The 20,371-nt window shown below is 34.8% G+C and overlaps 1 protein-coding gene across 1 annotated transcript; it reads left to right on the top strand.

The window, feature by feature from the left end:
* The first annotated feature begins 3,326 nt into the window (after nt 1-3,326).
* Nucleotides 3,327-18,709, top strand: LOC113497330 (facilitated trehalose transporter Tret1-like). The gene is made up of 9 exons (XM_026876840.1): nt 3,327-3,562; nt 9,008-9,143; nt 10,243-10,457; nt 11,342-11,486; nt 11,941-12,079; nt 14,260-14,426; nt 15,092-15,287; nt 16,936-17,119; nt 18,059-18,709. The coding sequence occupies exons 1-9, from the start codon at nt 3,530-3,532 to the stop codon at nt 18,257-18,259; spliced, it is 1,416 nt and encodes a 471-aa protein (XP_026732641.1). The 5' UTR covers nt 3,327-3,529; the 3' UTR covers nt 18,260-18,709.
* The last annotated feature ends 1,662 nt before the right edge of the window (nt 18,710-20,371 follow it).

Here is a 20,371-nt window from a genome sequence, read left to right as displayed (position 1 = left end):
GGTCTGATTGTTTCAATAAATCCTCTACGGGGTATCAGGAATACAAGGAGGTTTTACTTGATTTTAATACAAAAAGTCTCATTCTAGAAAAAGAAAACCTGTAGCATATACCAAATGCTGAATATATCGCGACGTAAACACTTCTGTGTAGAGCTAAGGAATATGGTAGATACGTTATTAGAAAAAAAAGCCAAAAAAATTGCATAATATAGGGTTCAGCCCATTAAAAAAATCGGGATAGAACAAGTTAAATGTGTCGAAGCAATAACACACACACATATCGTGGCTATTCAATGATGTAATTTATTTTTATAAACATGAGTATACAGACTTGTTTGTTTTACGGATCTACTAGTGTCGATACACAGGTGTAGTATAACACAACATCCGAGCTTGACCTGTGTATGTATGATATTCATTGTAGTATTCAATTGCTTAAGTGTTCGTCACAATACTGCATGTTATCAATGGCGGTTGAGGCGAATAATGAACACGATCGTTGCAAGATTAAAATATAGATAACTGTTTTAAAGAAGTTCAGGATTATGACTTCGGTCAATTAAATAGCAGTTATTTATAATTCTTTAGTATCGTGTTTATAATATTTATTACTCAAAACCTCAGCTAAATCGAACCACTTTACAAAAAGTGACTACCTATTAGGGATAGATTTTCGTCTTACCTTTTGTAGTGCCCTGATAGCGCAGTTTTGCCGGGGCACTCAAGACCAGATTGTCCTAAATGGTCGATCGACCCCCAATCTCCAGTACTCATTATCTAGGCTATTCATCAGTACCTGCCTACTCTTTTTGATAAATAGATGAGACAGGTGGCTCGTTCGATAAGTATCTAACAAGCTGATTAGATCTTATCTTATGTTCTCTACAAGTAACCCAATGTACGTCACTGAAAACTACAAAGATTCCTTTATAGATTAAGCTGGAAGTGTTTGTCAAATCTGCCTATAAATCACGTGAACTTATCCATTATCATGACAGGTGATTTGACCCTTATTTGGAAAAAGTCGAACTCCAATTACAAACCAGGTACCTATCAGTGGTCTGGTTACAGTAAAATTGTTATCGCAGTGGTGGATTTAGAGCCCACGAGCGAGGTACTCCATAGATTTTCCTTATGCACTGCGTAAATTATAAATTAAATGCTGCTGTATCTAAGGGAAAATCAAAACGCACGACAACAGAATACATATTTAGATTGTCAAAAGAGAGTCTTTTTAGAGAGAACGATCAACTATATGTCCTACTCTTCTAAATACTTATTAATGGAATTGTAAGATCAAGATGTTTCTATAATTTACACTATTATTGATTTTTCATCAAGATTTATATCATACATCAAAATCCTGGTCACGTCCTGTAAATGTCCATTGCAGTGGGCACTCGTGATAAACTAATCATGACACTTTAATCTCTCGGCTGTCGATATAAACATTTGATCTGATGATCATGCTTTTATTTCTTCTTGAAAACGAAGACGAATCTTTTATTATCAATTTAACTTTATTCTAGACTGGACTTACATTAAACGATGTGTTTTGAAATAGTTGGTTAAAAAACTACTTTATTTCAAGTGTTCAAGTGCCTTCAATTTTTACTCAAGTTGCTGTTTTTGTTAATGTATTCAGAATAACAACAATAATGTGCCAAAGTGCTGTGTGACATAGAAATCATCTGACATACAATAGATGCAAACCGTCATTACTATTTGCGACAAAACTGAACACTAATTGCAATTACACAAAAGGGGGACCCTGAATGGCCAAATTAGACAATGTTTGGAATTTTACGGGCAAAAATAGGCATGATGATTTAATGTACCTATAACCTACTTGTTAAAACTGGTTTTAAGGCCTCAGTTTAAAGCTGCAAAAGCAGCATCCAGGTTACTTACTCTTATTTTTTTAATTTAGTTTTTATAGAGGTACCTAGAAAATATATTATTTCATGGAGTTTGACACCTGAAAAAATTGGCCTTTATTTATACAGTTTTTTTTTATCCTTTACTTTATATCTTGCGTAATTTACTGTACTGTTTTAAGAATAGCGTAAAAACTAATGACAATAACTTTGTTTAGCTTCAGTTATTTTAGTTACAGTTTATCGTTTTGTGATTTAAATATTTTTTGGAAGAGTTTTATAATTAAATATAATCGAAAAATCGAATGGCGAAGAAGCAAAGCAAAGAAGCGTTTTGAAAAACGAGTTTGTTGTCTCGTGACAGGACATGTCGTTGATGACCAAACAAAAACCTCGTGTCTTGTTGTTTCTTCTTATGAGCGTTTGTTGAACAATCACATGACGCCAATTAATATCAGCACCTTTACATATTGTTAATAAATGTAGTAACTAACAAAGGTATCATAAGGCTGTAGTGGTATAAAATACTTCCTACCATGAAAGAACCCTATTCAACGATTGGACACAATGTATAGTCTAAAAGTTTTTTTGCCGCATTTCTGTATGTTTTTTCCTAGTTAATTTAGTGTTAATTTGTTAGTAAACTGGTTTTGTAACATAAAATGTAAGTATACAAATTCGCTTATCGATCAGTTTACCAATAAAGATAGATTAAATTTTAAATTAAAGCCCAATCATGGAGTATTAGTAGAGTTTTTGCTTTTCGAATAAAACTAAACGTGCAATGTGCGTATTTATTAGCTTTGATAATTTGATTTCTGATTTTAAACAAAGGCCTCACTACAGTACCTGTTACGTTTATTAGGTAAACCTCTTCTAAGTTCCAGTTGGATCTAATATATTTTAGTTATAACACTGGGTTAGTGTAGATAATTAAAAGGTAATGAAGATTCTAATTTACAGGAAATTTCATTCGCAGGATTTACTCCCGTAAAAAAATAACTGTGCTGCTTACTCAACCCATTCCGATTTTTTTTCACGCGAAAGTTGGAATTATTTATATGTTTATTTATTAGACACTGATATTATTTAGCAGGTTGTGTAGTGAGATATTTTTGGCATGTTATAACTAATTGTTTATTAGAAGTTCATAAATTTAATGCTTTATATTTATACGGGTAGTTATTTCCTCAAAAGATCGCAACTGCAATAATTTTCTTCACTAATAAATCTAGTGTTGTTGCTAGTGCATGAGCTGCATATGATAAATAGGGATGTTAGTAAATAAGCTTACACCAATTAGAGTAGCTGTACAAATTTCACGTTTTCGCCAGGTCACATGAAATTTGTTAGTCTGATGTTTTTCAAAATTTCCTAATGTCGAGGTTATCATATCGAGGCTATCGAGCCGGTAGAAGTTCATCTCACATGACCAGGCGTTGGCGCAGATTGTACACAAAACAGGTGGTAGGAGGCTGGCATCGTCGCAGTCTTTCTTGACGGCCAAGAGGAGACGGTCGTCGGTACTTTATACAAGTATATGTAAATTGTGCGCTTATGTGGACCAACACAAACAGTGCCCAAAATTAAACAGTGGGTGTATAGTACCTAAATATTGAAATTACTATTTAGGGGTACACTTCATAATTACGATGACTAAAATTTCGCCTGCGCTTCTGAAGCAGGTATGTCTAAAGATTTTGTTTTTTTACAAGTTTAGCTAACACGCCGTTATGAATTAAGCAATCCTAGCAAAATCGCTTAGCATTTAAATTAATATTCACTTAGTCGAGCTTAAAGAATCAAGTGTTTATGCAGTGTTGGACATTTATTTCTAATTTATTTAATTCATCGTACTTGCATAATTTATATGATAAAGCGAGAGACAAATTATTTTTAAAGTGAGACTACGTCAGTGTTTTCTCCTCGCACAATGATTACTAATTAGTAGATATTATTGCTCACGAGAAAAGAACTAGTACTTAATATTAACATTTTGGTCGACGGACCAAAATCGTTTATTTGGTAACAGTTAACTCAGGCGTATTTATCGGGATATCCCGGCTAGTTTAGGACCCAACTATACCTTTATAGTTTTGAAATAATTAAGACTAGATCCATCTGTATTTAGCTTTGAATTAATGAATTATTGGATTTATGTTATCTGAAAGCAACGTCTCGCATCAGCGGACACAGTAATTTGTTTTCTCTGTATTATTGTATCGGTATTGTTATTGTAACGTTGAATTGTTGATCTGGCGATTTGGGCACCTAAGCTGCAGGCATGCTGTTGCAGAATCAAATTTATAGGAACTAAATATCATCCATTAATACTTCGCAGGGGCTCTTGAAATATTGAAGTCCTTGCCCATAGTAAGGAAAAAAATTGACAGAAGAATTTCAGTTAAGTATTAAGTAGGAGTATAGAAGCTAAAGGTAAATGACTTGTGAGGAGAAAAAGTCATTTCTAAATGTTCTAAGTTATGAATTACTTACATAGCTCTTCAGTTAATTATGCAGAGTCAAGTAATTTATTTTTATACCAGCAGTCAAAGATCGTATCTATGACCTCAACAATTTAGACTCCTATTATTATGTATTGATAGCAATGTGCTGTTCGATTTACAATGTGAATTGTTCCGTTTTGGTACGGTAGATATATTGTCAAGTCCACAAAATAATATACTTTGATCGTACAATCGCTTATGCGACAGTACCAAGGGACACAAAGAAAACAGCTGTAAAAATGTTAAATATAAATCAACATATTTTGAATTTATTTCAAAGGATTTAAAACTAGGAAAATACTTTTCTTAGAATCTTATTAAAAAACCTGCTACAGCATTTAAACAGGTTCTGATAAATAAATTGATTACCATGTTAATTCACTTGACGGCTGAGCTACTTCAGGATAAGAGCTCTCAGTGTGACTTACTTCAATTAAACAAGGGCGATAACCGATCAGGTCTTAAAGACCTCAAGGTAAGGTCATTGTGTATATATAGGTATAAATCATGTGAAAAACACTTATCGGTTACTTATAGAAAGTGATTTCATTTTTATCGGATGATTCATGTTGATAGCTAATCAAAAATCTCCTGACAGTATTCATTCACTCAATATTTAATCTACACAACATACCGAGATCCCTCTCTAAATATCCAAAACAGTGGCTACTAGTAATGCTCCAAGGCGGCGCGCGGCGTGTTGTCATCTCCGGGCTGTATTTGAAAACATACACCTTTTGTTTCTTTAACCGTCTCGCTGCTTGTATTCTTTTGTTTCAGTATGTATTAGCAAATTTCTTATCCTTGACCATGTTTATGATAATACATTAAAACTGCCTTTACATTCTTTATCTCCCAATAGATGCTTATCAGATTATCGCTTTTCAGATAATTCATAGATAATGTTTGCGAAAATCGATGACATCTATGATACTGAGATTTCTAATACCTACGTTAGACACGTTTTTAAATATGATAGATTAGTTTGTCTTAGTGTATCGATTGATAAATTAATACCAAGAAGAGAGATGTCGGATAAACAGATTACAATGATTCCTTGGCGTTCTCGCATAATAGGTACTAATTATTGTTTCAATGACACGTATGATTATACGAACATTTAAGAAATGAAAATTGATTAGCAGTGTCGTCGGCTAGAAAACAGAATACATTTATCCAAAATAGTAGCTACAAGTGAGTTTAAAATATATATGTCGGCGTAGCTCTCTTTTGGGTGTCAGGATAGCCGACATCGGGATAGGGTATTCAATAAAACACACATTCACGCCTCATTATCTCATTATCGTTTAATCCTAACCCTATCTGGACATATTCCCAACAACGCCCGCCCGTCACCGCTTGCTAAGCGCGCTGGAGAGAACAAACGGCGCAACAAACTCGCCAGCCTTGCGCTGTCCAATCATTACACATTATTTAGTTACTTTACACAATCTATATTCACAATATTAACAACACAATCATCAATTACGCCTCAACAATTACTAACTTTAATATTACGCAATAATCACTTAGTAACACGACCATCTTCAAACTTATAATCCACTATTCTAAATTCAAATATACCCGCGCTTCTATTTTACAACCAGCCAGTATTGGCGCGAACAGTAACTATATAGGTTTTATGAATGAGGTTGCGAACTATTTTTCACCAATGAGGTTTTAATTATGATTTAGTTATTTATTCTCATGCTCATCTCCGACATATATATTGTTCTTGAGATGCCTATACTACTAGTTTAGTGGAAAATCCAAAAAAGATTTAACGTAATGCAGTCCGTTTTCATACATTGGGTTTGTAATTCAGTCAGGTCATACGCAGACAATAACTACGGTTCGTCAGTAACGTACCGCTCTGCCGGGAGAAATCAATTTGCCGTAATTTGATGTACGGTTTAGTATTTTGATTGTTAGGGGTCAACAATGTGTCGTTGGCAACAGACTAGATTATTTTGTAATATTGCTTTGAACCGAATAGGTTTGGCATTCCGATCATTTAGTCCCAAACAGATTTCCAGTCTTGTAAAAATATCTGAGGTTATGTTAAAAGGAAATAAACAAGTTCCTGCTTTGTTTTTAAAGTATTGTTTTATTAAAACGAATAGACAAACAATCGTCTATATTAAAACCTATAAATGCATAATTCCTAATTATCCCTAACTGAATTTGATTTGCCAATCTAGGAAATAATGGTTACCTACTTCCTTCTTTCAGGTGATTACTTCAAACACTTCCCTATAAAAAGTGTTCTCTTCTTACTTATGTTGAAAGAACCTTCTCTTTTTACTTATGTTGAAAGAACCTTCCTCCCCTTAAAATGTAGTTTAAATAAGAGCCAAAATGTAAAAATAACAAATTTTGAAAATAAAAAACAATATAGGTCCCTATAATATGCACTGATGCACTCACTCGATGTCATGATATTGCAGATTTCTAAATATTAACATAACTAGTATTTTAATGCAACGAGTTTTAACCCAAAAGCCAACAATCGGATTGATACCAGCATACCTGCCTACCTAAAATCTTATTTCAGATTTTAGACAACAAAACTGAACTACTGTAGAGGAATTAAAGAATTTTGTAATTGACAATCGAATTTGATTCTTGTCTTAATCGTCTCTTCCCCGTTAATAGTTTCTAAAAATCAAAATCATTTAATGCAAATTGTTTAGAATTTATTAGGCTAATTTACCAGCGATCGGCAGTTAATCATTTCCGCAATCTCACGCCGACTATGCTTTGTGATTTTTTCTGTGATCGTTGTAGGAAGTATTAGGACTAATTGTAGTTTCGACACATGCTTATCAGAACAACTTGTACGACCATTTGTTTAGTATTGTTGCGTTGCCTTTTTGCACGGTACCTATTTTATACGGGGATACTGTTACAATGACTTTATTGTTGTTTTTTACTCTATCCGTGTCGTAAAGAAACCAGTTTTTGATTGCCTTCGTGGGGCATAGTTTTTGAACTTTTTGCCCGGTAATCTGTTCATTATAATGTTTGCGAATGTTATTTATATTGCTTCAAATGAGATAAACAAAACATTGCCACTTCCATTGTTGGGTGTGGAGTTTGAGTAATATTTTAACTGAAAAGGTGACCTTTTTAATCATGATATAATTTTATTATGCTGATTTCTTTTCTCTATAAGATCTATCCTTGTTGTTACGAATCATGTTTGGGCTAACAGAATTCTTTCATAAAACAATATTTGAAAGGAATATTCGGAAACCTGTGCAAATAATGTCACGCGAGGTTCATGTGTGAGCATGATACGCACGTGAACAGCTCTGGACTTGCAGTCACGTGGGCTTGATAGCTCTCTTCCGCCAGTCACGCCAGGGCCAGGTGCACCCAATTGTATATAATACTAAAATAGCGACATGAATGGCAAATGGATCAATTTATAAAACAAGTTATGTAATTTGTCGGCCATTATTTTGACTGGCAGTCGTCGCGCCGCGTAGTCTAGCGATGCGTTGGCGGTAAATTGTGCAGGATTCTCTTTTTGACTTACTAGTGTTTGGACAATGCTGGCTCTAATTGGAGAGGGTCGTTATGAGTAGTTAACGTGAATGTTGCGGTAAGTGTAAAATATGAATATAAAACATGATTGACGTATGTATATTATGAGTTCAGAGTGAATAAGAAATTAAATATATGATAAAATACCTATTTAAAAAAATACCTCATTCATAACAGCTATTTAATTTTAGTTAGTAAATGGGATATGGTAACTTTAAAACGAGAATTGAATAGATTTAAGATTGTGAAGAATATTAAAACAAAAACTACAAGTCATCCAATTAAAATTGATTATGTAAATATCGGTATTCGTATAACCAGAAAAACGTGAAACATTTAAAAAAGGCACAATTGATTGCCTATTTAGACTAAAAATACAATACATATGTAGTTCTCATATGCAAAAAAGCACTGAAGTAGGAGGGACGGCTGAGATAGGTAGACAGTTAACTGTTTAGTACTAAACTATTCTACTGACTATTCTAAAGACTGAATCACGGATCTATTGCCGCGCTGAACAAACATTTGTGTAGCCTACTTATGCTTATTAGAGATGGAATATCATATCAATAGTGACCCTGTCCTACCTTGGTATTAGTGTAGGTGAATTTGCGGATGAGAATAAAAATAAGCTTTTTGTACGTTAGTTTCGATTACTTGCATGATCGTTGAAGACGGTTAATCGTAAAATGAGGCGTGATGATCGTTTGTTAGTGTAAACACTTTGTGCAAAATTCACGGGAGTGTTGAGTTTTTAAAGGTTCATGCAAACATGCTGAATATTTACCAGATTTTCAGTAGCAACGGCTATTGAAAGTTTGGTTCCTTAGTTTAAAGCTGATCTAATTGGATAAGAAATTCAGGCTAGCCAAACGCTTTATAATCGGATGGACTTCTGTAAGAAATTCAACCACTGGTTGTATACATGTAAAACATCGCTCGTAGCAATAAGGCCTTGTGGCACTTATTTGTGGTAACTTTTTATCTTTGCTGCATCCTGTACTTATATGGTGTGTAATAAAGAATATTCTATGCTATTCTCTACATCACACTAAACGTTCATCCTTGTTACAGCTATGGCTGACGTTTGGCGCATCGCTGTCATTCTTAATCATTGGCCTGGTGAGGGGCTACTCCGCTTCTGCAATCCCCTCCATCGAGGCCATCGATCCAGAAATAATACAGAGCAGTGAACAGAAGTCATGGATAGGTAAGTTCCGTTATTAACTTAAAATAATAAATCAAAATACTCGTAATAAATAAAAAGAATGAGCAATATTGTTATCACATTATAAATGTATTGATAGTTTTTAATTGGATCAAGTACCGTCTGCTTCCAAGTAAGTGTTTGTTTTTTTACAAAATGACCTATTTTTTAAATTGTGGTTTAAGTCTGGATGTACTTTACGAGTTTATCTTTAATTCTGGAAATATCAAAATAGCCTGGATAATAAGGGATATCTTAGACTGATTGATAGTTACGCAGGAGAAAATATACAATTTTAGTAGAGACGGAAGTACCACAATAGTGTAGGCGTCGGGTTGTAAACCAGAGCAGAGCACATCGCCAATTACGTTTAGTGGGAGGACACTTTAAATTTCACTCACAATTTGGTGGCTATTTTTATTACGATGTTGTCAAGTGTATGAGTACAATGGTGACTAGTACGAAAATATACTACAATGGTCCAAATTACGAGTAAAGTCCTCAGAAAAAGCCTAAACTTTTTTCTCAAGATTACGCGTCAGTTGTAATGCTGTTCGGTAACTACATATGTGATATTTTGATAATATAACAAAAAAAAATCTTTTGAATTAATTTACATAATCTACAATACACTAATTGTTTCATTGTACTTGATCTCATAAGTCTTTGTGGTTTACTATTCAATGTTTGCCATAAGAGTTTGATCGTGATTAGTGATGAAGCGTGAAAATGTAGGAAAAGACACGCTTATTCATTTAGGTAGATTCATAGAATTTTCAAAGTGGGGAAGTGTCGCTGAACATATAATATACAAAGTTGTTTGCACAATAATTTGATGTGTAGCGTGTTAATTAACAAGACATTATCAATGTTTGAGTACTTTACCGACAATGACCAGTTAAATCAATATATTATGAGTGTTTTAGTTATTGACAGTGTTTACCTTGATTCGATATTATAGTTTAATATTAGATAGAAGGAGTAATTTGGGACTTCCGAGTCGACTTGAGTAAAAGTGACTTATTTTTACAATTAAGTACATCAGTAGCCAGTACTTTGGTCAAATTGTTGCGATAGCATCTTACACTTTGGTTTGTTTTAGGTGCTATTCCTCCACTGGGCGCTTTCCTTGGCAGCATGATCTCTGGAACGTTGATGCAGCGTCTGGGTCGCAAGCGCACGTTACAACTCACCTCTCCCATCTGGGTCGCCTCCTGGCTGATCTTGGGTTTCGCCAAGTATTACCCGTTACTGCTTGTCGGCAGAATGATCACCGGCGTCGGAGTCGGCTTTGTATTAGCTACAGCACAAGTCTATGTAAGTTTTATGTAACTAGTCACCTTTTACCTACGTATAGTCGTACGAAGGCTGAAGGTATAGAAAACCAATTATTCAGTTAGAAGATATAGGAGCGAGGTCACCTAGGATGTACCGGATGATCACACTACGCCAATTGTGAAATTTTCCACACCGTAACGAATACTAGAAGTATTGCTAAGATTGTTTGTACACCGGATGAGGTATAACTCTCCAGAGGTATTATCTCAACTGAGATTTATTGCGGTCTATTATCGAAAAGGCAGCTTTGTCATTGGATTGCTGTGTAAATATGGTTGTTAATTACATATATCTACTATTTGCACAGTATTGTCAATATTGATCTCATTTAAAATGACGCCAATCTACTTATCCGTGATAATGTGAAGATTAATATAGAACATACGGAGCTCATTGGTTTCACCGTTTGAAGTTAATCATGCGTGGATATTTAAAAAACGTGTTTTTAATCTTAAGTCATATATGTTCTCCAAGATTGTTGAATGTAATGTATAGTATGTACAACTACAACTTTACAATAAAACAGTTGTTGCATTTGTCCCGCAAAACTGCTTGGTAGTAGTTTTATTGATCATAGATTTCTAACTGACACTGTAATTTAATTAAATAATCATATAACCTACCACATATATTCCTGTATTTGTCAATACTTTTCTTAATCGTAATATCCGTTTCAATCATATTACAAAACACATATATTATATTTATTCAATATATATTTTACCCAACAATGTAGAGTGTTTATAGCTATAAAATTACTCCAAAATATCTAATAATGACATGGTTTTGTAATAGATTGATAGAAATACTTTACGTAAGTACAGGTTTAGGTGTTTCATTTTGTATTTTGATTTGTATTTAAGGTGAGTGAGTGCTGTGACCCCGAGATTCGCGGCCGCTTGGGGTCACTGCCGACCCTTTCCATGTCCTTGGGGATCCTGATATCATACGTGGCCGGGAGCTGGCTGTACTGGAGATACCTCGCTTTCCTTTCTGCCGTGTTTTGTGGTAAATATGCTTTTTCATAATATTCCAAAAAAAGTAATAAGTTGACAGTTAGCAAACTGTCAACTTATTACTTTTTTTGGACTAAACCGCATTCGGGTAAAATAAAACCAACCAAGTTGTGGCAGTACTGCTTTAGGTGGAACATAAAGATGAAAAGAAAGAAAAATGTGTCTGTCATTAAAAATATGTATGTTCTTATTATACCATTTATTTTGTTGACTATTTTTTGTTAGGAGCGTAAAGTAACGGATATTGAATATGAGAGAGTAGCATATACTTGTAGAGTCAAATTCAAATCTTTCGTTAATTTAAATGTAACAACGTAACAACAAACGTAAACATAACAACATTACATACAGTTTGTTCCCATACTGACCAAAAGCAGGGACATGCTTTCTCATTTTTTTTACTATTTTTTTTAAACGTTTTATTATAAAATGGACTGAATTTCCAGTGGCATTGTTCGTGGTTCTCCTGCCACTCCCGGAGTCTCCCGTGTGGTTGCAATCCAAAGGCCTGGACGCTTCGGAGTCCATCAAATGGCTGCATCTATCAGCTCGAGCCACTGCGGTCGTCAAGGAAGACAACCAGGAGTGAGTACATTGAACTATCTTTAAACAAAAAAATAATTGACAAAACCAACAAATTGATGATTGATTTTAAACGGTAAATATTTTTTTATTAAAAAAGAAGACAATCCGATTAGCATAAAACAGACAAATTTTGCATGATAGTTTCTTATACCCACGATTTTCTTAGACCGGAACGTGCAGTGTCATACTGGTCAAGCCATAACTGTTTGTCATAAATTATATAAGTTATTGCCTTTTGTTTTATTTGTGAACAAATGAGGATATCGGTTTCCTTTTATTTCACAATTACTAAACATGTTTTCATAATTATAGATGAGTTTAATTTGCGCTTTGAGTTAAACACCAAGGATTTCTACTTCATAGATAAGTATAGCTTGATTAAGGCACGTATCAAGATAAATACAGAGAACCTAATGGAAATCTGTAACTGGGCATAAGTACCATCAGAAATGTGAAGATCCATCGAAATATTTGAAACAGAAATATAACACAAGCGTATGATTTAAAAGAACCGTAGTTTACATTCATATACAATATATTGCACGTAATAATATGTTCGTGCAACGAATTTAACAAAAAGCGTTTCATCATAACTTATCAACACGTCTTGCATAATGTATTCTGTTGCCAAATTAAAGGTCAAGGCTTCGTGTTACCTAAATAAACATAGAAGCTTAACGCTTTAAGTAACTTACGGAAGATCATGAGACTATATTTTATTAGGAAAACAATTATTGCTCTCTCTCATAGGTTTTAAAATTATCATGTCAGGCTGGATTAACTCATTGCTGGGTTTAGACGATTTTTCTTTCCTGCTACAATTTTTTCCTATTTCTTGTATCGTTATTTTAACTGTGAGCGACAACCGGTTTCGTGATTCTCGGAAAAAAATATGAGATGACAGTGACGAGGCATTTTTTTAAATAATTGCCATTTGCGTGTTGTATGTCTATTAACCATTATTGCCTAATTGCTAAAATACTACATAAACACGTTAAATAAGTCATGTTTCTTAATTACATAATTTAGCGATGAGTAATGCAGCTTCTTTATATTTCCAGTACTTTATTACTTTGATATTTTAAAATGTAATTTACTGACAACAATTTAACTTTGTGTAACCGCACAAAAACACTGTTAAGATACCTAAGTATTTTTTACTAAGGCATACTTCCCAGAGTTAATAATCTTAACAGGATTTATTTATTTAAAATATTTGGGGAGCTCTATGCCTAGCAGTGGGTGAAAGCAGGATAGATAACAAAATATAGGTTATATAGCTAAATGCTAATGTAATCAACATTTTGGCACACACTTGACACGCATTAGCGTACTTTCGCTTTTACTCACGTGGGTATTTGTTTGTGCAGTTACGTAATAGCCTAGACAGGACATGTTCTGCAATGAGACAGTCGTGGATCATTCTTGAACGTATTAAAAAAACAGAATTGTTAGTTAAACCTTTTGCTATAATTTACAATTTTTGTAATGTGTGCGGTGGTCATCTAGTTGTCACCTGCCCGCATTGTGCGCGAAAGTTTAACAATAAGGTCGGCTATGTAAGCCGTGCACTTGTTAACCAACCACTGGCAGAATGTAAAATATGGCCGAAATTGGTTGAGTATTACAAACGACACACATTATTTATTTATAAATGCATCGGCACGTGAACACATAAAAGCTGACGGGTTAAATCTTTGAATACTATTTTACGTATCGCACAATATGATGACTTAGAAATTATAAATCATTTTGTTATTATTATATTAGGTCTGGAACTCTTTTGCGCATTATTAGATACGACTGGATAATACGAATCAGATTTCTCTATTACTTTTCTTATTTTTATCTGACCAAGTATATGGAAATATTGAAAACAAATTAGTCCAAAATCCTCATACGCTGACATTTTGATAACACTGACAGAGATAAAGCAATAGTCGAAAAAAAATACCGTTTAAGAATGTAAACTTCTACAAAAGTAGAGTACCTGAGCATTTTTACGGAATCTGGATCGGGTCGGATGTAGTTCAAACTTCACTGAAAACGTTTGCTAAACGGTTACAATTTCAGTTATGCATCTCCGGTCGAAGACGACACTGGAAAGTTTTGAAGAAACTTATGAATTTCTAACATCTATGTATACGTCGATTTACGAACTAGTTATTTTTGTTCTTCAGGAAAGCAGAAGACTCTGCCAGTCCTCCGAACCTGTTCTCCCGCAAGGTGATGTTTTCGCCGGTGGTGCTAAAGCCCATGATCATCGGATTCGCCTTGCTGTTGTTCCAGCAGTACAGCGGTATCGACGCCGTCATATTCTTCACTGTAGAAATCTTCAGAAAAGCAGGTCAGTTACTGTAGTTAACAGTCCCATGAAAGTTGAGAAATTCAAAAATAATGTATTCAAACTCGGCCAGCTCCAGCGCTTTCTTAACTTTATATTGCTCCCTAAGTGTTCTTGAGAAAATTCAAAAGCAGAACACTATTTTTCGGATCCAAAGGATAGAAACGGAACCCTATTGTTACTTTACAAAAACGTGTCATGAAGCGTGAAGGTACTTTTTGACAGATATTTATTCCTATAATAATATATTTGTACGGCACCCTCAGTGTCGCGACTACGACTCGCACCTAACCGGTTTTTTATGAAATATGAGACAACTAAGCCAGATAAACAAGCATTTCATTTCGATACATATCACTATTAAAAGTGTTAACGATTGAGTCCAAGGTCGTCCCATCGACCACTCACTGCGCCCATTTCTTCATCTTTTCGAGTCGCCGACAGATATACATAGTCAGAAATCTTCCCAAGTAGCATTGGAATTACCACCATGTATGTAGGATTAGGTCATTTTATGTGTACAGCTGAAGCGAGTTAGGCCACAGTTTGGATCATATACCAAACTCATCACTTCTCTCCCTAAAAAAGTCCCGGCATTTACCACCTGGATCTATAGCTCCTTTTAGAAATTCTCCAATTTACACAGTTTCTCATATGTTGCACTGCAGGTAGCACGCTGGACGCGATGACGGCCACTATAATAATCGGCGCGGTGCAGCTGGTGAGTAACGGCGTGAGCACGCTGCTGGTGGACCGCGCGGGGCGCCGCCCGCTGCTGCTCGTGTCCTCCGCCGTCATGTGCGCCTCCATGGCCTCCATGGGCGCCTCCTTCTACTTCCAGCTCAAGGAAGCCGCCTGGCTCGGGTATGACATACACAACACACTTCACACTATCAATAAAATTTACTGAAAAGCGAAAGTTTGAGCAAGTTATGTATGTTTGTTACTATAAGTTCACAATCAAACGGCTATAAAAGTTTTGATAAAATGAGGGAGGTCGCTGATACCCTGGTTTGACGCAGAGGACTTCTTTTAGCGGTCTTGGGTTGGTCAAAGATGGATAACGTTTTTACAGCCATAAACAAGATCCACGCGGTAAATGGCGAGTTTAATTTACCTACAGTTAGATAGGAAACAGTCAGACTAGATAATAATAAGATGAAAGCCATTATAGACGTCTTCTCCTGCTTCCTGCTCAAGGCTGCTGCCAGGCTCTAGTATTGTACGCACGGTGTCATAATTTTTCAGATAGATACGATAACGAACAGTAAATATGTTATTAGAATAAATTACTAACTGTGGGTTCAGGGTTAACCAATACCGGTTTAATTAGAGACGAAATATTAATAATACAGCTACAAATCGAATCTTGTACATATATCTTCACGTTAGAACGCTTATTTATTTTAAAAATGAAGCCAATGTCGTATCGCACTACAAAGAATATAAATCATGACAATAAGAAAACCAATAAAATATAGCTCTTGTGACAATTAATTGTGAAAAGAAAACTCGTTAAGAAACCGTAATACTGCACAATGGGAAGCGATACAATGCGAAACGTTATTGTATTTACATTATTTTGTAAGGAAAACAATAAAATTTATGTTCACGTACATTTAACATTTACGTTTCAGAAGAAGCTATCCATTTTAATTCATGGGTCTTACTGATTCTATTCTCTTCAAATTAATGTTCATATTTTTTCAACGACGCATTGACTTCGTTTTCTTGTGATCTTAGTTTACTCGGGTCACATGATTGTAATAAGGAAATTGCCATAATTACCGTACTTGTTGGTTATGAGCTAACAACGGGACGGTACTGATGTTCAGTGTTGTCACGATCATTGAGTACAGAAACTTGGATAAGTGTTTCCATTTAAACCCGGAACAGGATATGTTTAGCGCTTAAGTGAATCTGCAACTATTATTTTATGTTTCATCTGTCCCATAGTCTGTTGACTGGAAGTCTACCCAAAAAAAGTTCGCATAAGACCAGGCAGATGATGATGGTTTATTCCGAAAACTTTTAGGACAGTTGCATAAAATATTTTAACTTGAACGGAAAACAACCTAAAATATCATTCCGACACTCGTTAGCGCTAGTGGAATAAGCGCCTATTTTTGCAAATGATAGGTTATGTATTCGATATAAAATGACATGCCCACACAATTGACTGTTTCTACTAAATCGCAGATTGGCTGAAAATTTGGTAGGGAGCAAACTTTTTGTTTTTGTTGTTGATAGAATTAATATTTCAACCTATGTGTGTATGCAACGTGTTGAGGGTTCGACCCCCGCGTAGGTCAATCATTTGATTTTATCCATGAATGTTTGGCCTGAGTCTGAGTGTCTTTGTGCATGTGACTTGAATGTCTGTGAAGCGCCCTGCGACACAAGGATTAAATGGCTCAGCGCGAGTCCTTTTTTTAGTTCACTGTAGTGATTGTCTTCAGCAAGTCCGCCGTTGTACATTGTTCATGTCATAAATAAGTGAATTTCCTTGCAGCTACCTGCCCATAATCTCGCTGGTGGTGTTCATGCTGGGCTTCTCGCTGGGTTTCGGCGGGCTGCCGTTCCTGCTGCTGGGCGAGCTGTTCCCGGCGCAGTACCGCTCGCAGCTCTCCGCCATGGCCAGCGCCGTCAACCTCATGTCCATGTTCTCCGTCATCAAGTCTTATCACGCTCTCGATGTGAGTATACCTACTACACTTTAATTCATTTATTTATGCTCATACACAACGTACCAAAAATTAACACATTATTAAAAAAAAAGTGGGTAAAAAGGAGTTATTTATTTTTTGTGTAATTTCTTGTAGTAGACCTGCGACAGGCAATATTAAAACGATACACAGTCAAAGTGTGTTCAATTTTTGTTTATATATATTGTTTTCACTTATACAATTTTTTTCGTCCAACTTTCTGACCAATTCCGACCGTTCAATTCCAACGTTTCAACGTTTTGAGGATCGACCACTGCCTCCTAACATGAAACAGCTGCAGTCAGTACACGGTGTGGAACCCGACTCTACATTATTATCTAGGATTTTTTTATGTATATCAAGATATCAAACAACAAAGTTTCGTCGTCAAAAGTGAATCTATAACACAAACCTGTCCGGTCTAATTGATTTTTTTTCCTTAAGTTAAAAAAGGAATCTGACAGTAATTAGTATTTTGCACGCATTCGTTGTCAACGGGAATATAATTACTTACTGTGAGCAGAATCTCTTTGTGATTATAATTGTTCCACAGTTATCTCGGCAATATTATTCAATTTTGCAGCAGTATGTTAATTTCAACGAATATATGCATGAAATATGTTGTTTGATATTAATTAATACTAATTCCCGAGTTTATTTGACGCAATAAGTAGATTATATTTAATACCGTTAGTCATTAGCGAAAACAAAGAATTTTTGATATGCCGACCATAAATTCTAGCATTATTTGTCGAACTTTTCCGATTCATACTTTGTTCACTCATACCACTCGGCTTTCCTTGCTGTTACAAAAAACATGTTTATGCAAAGCCGGGCAATGTGTTCTTAAGAATAAGAATAAATTGTATTTTCCAGTAAAATTTTAATTAACCTTTAACCTTTAAATTAACAAACCATTTTCGTCCCCAGCATGTGTTGACATCAGCGGGAACATTCTGGCTGTACTCATGTTTCTGCGCGCTCGCTTTCTTCTTCGTTTTGTTCATGGTACCGGAGACTAAAGGTAAGTCGTTGGCTGAGATAGAAGAGCACTTCCGCGGCAAGAAGACCACGAGCGAGAAGGAGAAAGTAGAGAAAATAGAGGTCGTCAATATGCAGACGGTATTGTAAATTTAGCATTACAAGTTATATTAATTAAATGGTGAGATTGTGTTTCATACTTCGATTGGAAAGATACGAAGACGGAGCAAAGGTCATAAAGCACTCAATATATCAATGTGGATATATTTGTGATGTTGTTCAAATAGATTGTCTAGTTTTGATTAGAACCTTTTATTTCTGATCTAAAGGAAGCTTGAATTTTACCGTTTACCAGTTGATGAAAAAAAAAATTTTCAGTAATTTAGCTTCTGTTGTAATGGTGAAAACATTAGTCTAGATTCGTCTAGAACATTTAGATCACTTGATACATGAAATGGTTTTATTCGACCTTATGCGTAGAGCGCCACCTTCAGAAACAAATTTAGCAATCATTATTTCAATGTATTGCTCTCTCAGTTTGAAAGAAACATTGAGAATATTATCTCTTTAGGTAATCCTCCAAAACTAATAGAAGTTCGTTTGTTAAGTAGATAACGAACTAGCCAAACGGTACCATAAATAGATTACAAAGCCAATTTTGCTAGCGCATGCTTCTATCGGATGAGAGCCCAAAAGGGTCTCCGCTTCGTTATTAGCAACAGATGCACGAATCCTAGTTTTATTAACAACCAATAAAATACTCGCAGCCGGTCGAGCCTTCATTGAACGTTCGAATCCGTTAAATTACAAAATTTAATGAACCAAAATGTTATAGCAAAAAATATTGGAATTTAGAATTATTTTGATTCAACTAAAATATAGGTTTGTATTTTTAATAGTTTCAGCTTGCTTCAGTTAATAATATTCCACGAAGCGTACTGTTGATATTAAAAAAACCAGCCTGTTGAAAGGCTTTTAAAATTCGTGGTAACTTCCCACAGCCTCCGTGCTCACACAGAGAGCTCTGTGAGTAAGTCTGGAACAAGTTTTGTTTATATAACCCGTATTACTCTACCTCTTATAGTTTAGTTAAACCAAACAGCCATATTAGTTTCAGTTGTTTTGCAAAGTTCAATAGTGCAGTTCCGCATTATCATTAGAGTCTAATTAAACCTGGCAAATAAGCCTAAGCTAACTGCTTCAGAAACGTTCAGACTAAAGGCTCTGTCTAAGAAACCCTTTGAATAGGCAATTTGTTGCCGTACAATTACCTACCCCGGGGCTTTTCACGACTTTTTATGAAAGAATGTAGAGTCTAGAGAGTTTGATATAATATTACCGTCGACAGACAATTTATTCAGTGCAATGAATTAGCGAATATAAACCTGTAAATAGATGGAAGTAATGTAGCTTGTAGATATTTATATCTGTGATAGATAAGGTAGCTGTAAGAAATAATAGAACAAAATAGTTATAGATAAATGTTGCAGTGTAAGTAGAGACATGTGTTTTTTTTTTAAATATTAAAATAATTTAATTATTATATTGTGAAAAGTATTTCAGTTGCATTTATATGAATATCTTTTGTATTTAACTCTTTTTTATAGTAAGACATATTTATATGTTTCTTCTATTCTTTATCATGTTGAACTTTATTGTATCCAACGATTCAAGTTAAAGACAAAATATCACATGCGACATATTATAATAATCAGGAATTGTTAATAAAGAAAACTGTGTAATATTAATATAATCAAATAAATAACCTAAGCCTCGTTTCAAAAGTCCTAGAGGTCTGCCGCCACCTCTTTAAGTTATATTATGGTAGGTGTGGAAGAGAGAGACCGCTCTACCCCGTGTATCTGTCAAGCTTCCACAACCATAATACTTTGTATCTTGGTGGTAGATCTTGTGATGTCATAATTTGCATGGTTTGCATTTGTGTTGTCAGTTGGTCTATACCTTTACAATAGATTTATTTTCTATAGATATTTTTGTGTGTATTTATTTTTGTTATTTATGTTTCGTTATTCTTTCATTTTACTCAGTAAACTATTGTACTGTTGATGTTTCCCTTAAAACATTTCTTCTACCTACAGAAATAAATGAATGAAATTATATTAGTTGTTTTTTTTATTAATTTATTTATCTAGCGTTTAAAACGTGAGTTAACGCTACGATAGCGCTTAAGTTAAAGGTACAATAAAGATAGATAATCTTGCTCTGGGATTCGGTTTTCTTAAAGTTTTCAGTTTTACATGT

This window comes from Trichoplusia ni, chromosome 9 (genome assembly GCF_003590095.1).
Source record: "Trichoplusia ni isolate ovarian cell line Hi5 chromosome 9, tn1, whole genome shotgun sequence".
Taxonomy (NCBI): domain Eukaryota; kingdom Metazoa; phylum Arthropoda; class Insecta; order Lepidoptera; family Noctuidae; genus Trichoplusia; species Trichoplusia ni.
The sequence above is the reverse complement of the archived record's forward strand: the minus strand, read 5'-3'. Positions and strand labels throughout refer to the sequence as shown.

Bases quoted from the DNA above. Each gene is read 5' to 3' on its own strand.
- LOC113497330 (XM_026876840.1), top strand. From the start codon at position 3,530: ATGACTAAAATTTCGCCTGCGCTTCTGAAGCAG. The intron at 3,563-9,007 runs GTATGTCTAAAG...TCCTTGTTACAG, and splicing joins CGCCTGCGCTTCTGAAGCAG to CTATGGCTGACGTTTGGCGC. The intron at 12,080-14,259 runs GTGAGTACATTG...TTTGTTCTTCAG, and splicing joins GTCAAGGAAGACAACCAGGA to GAAAGCAGAAGACTCTGCCA.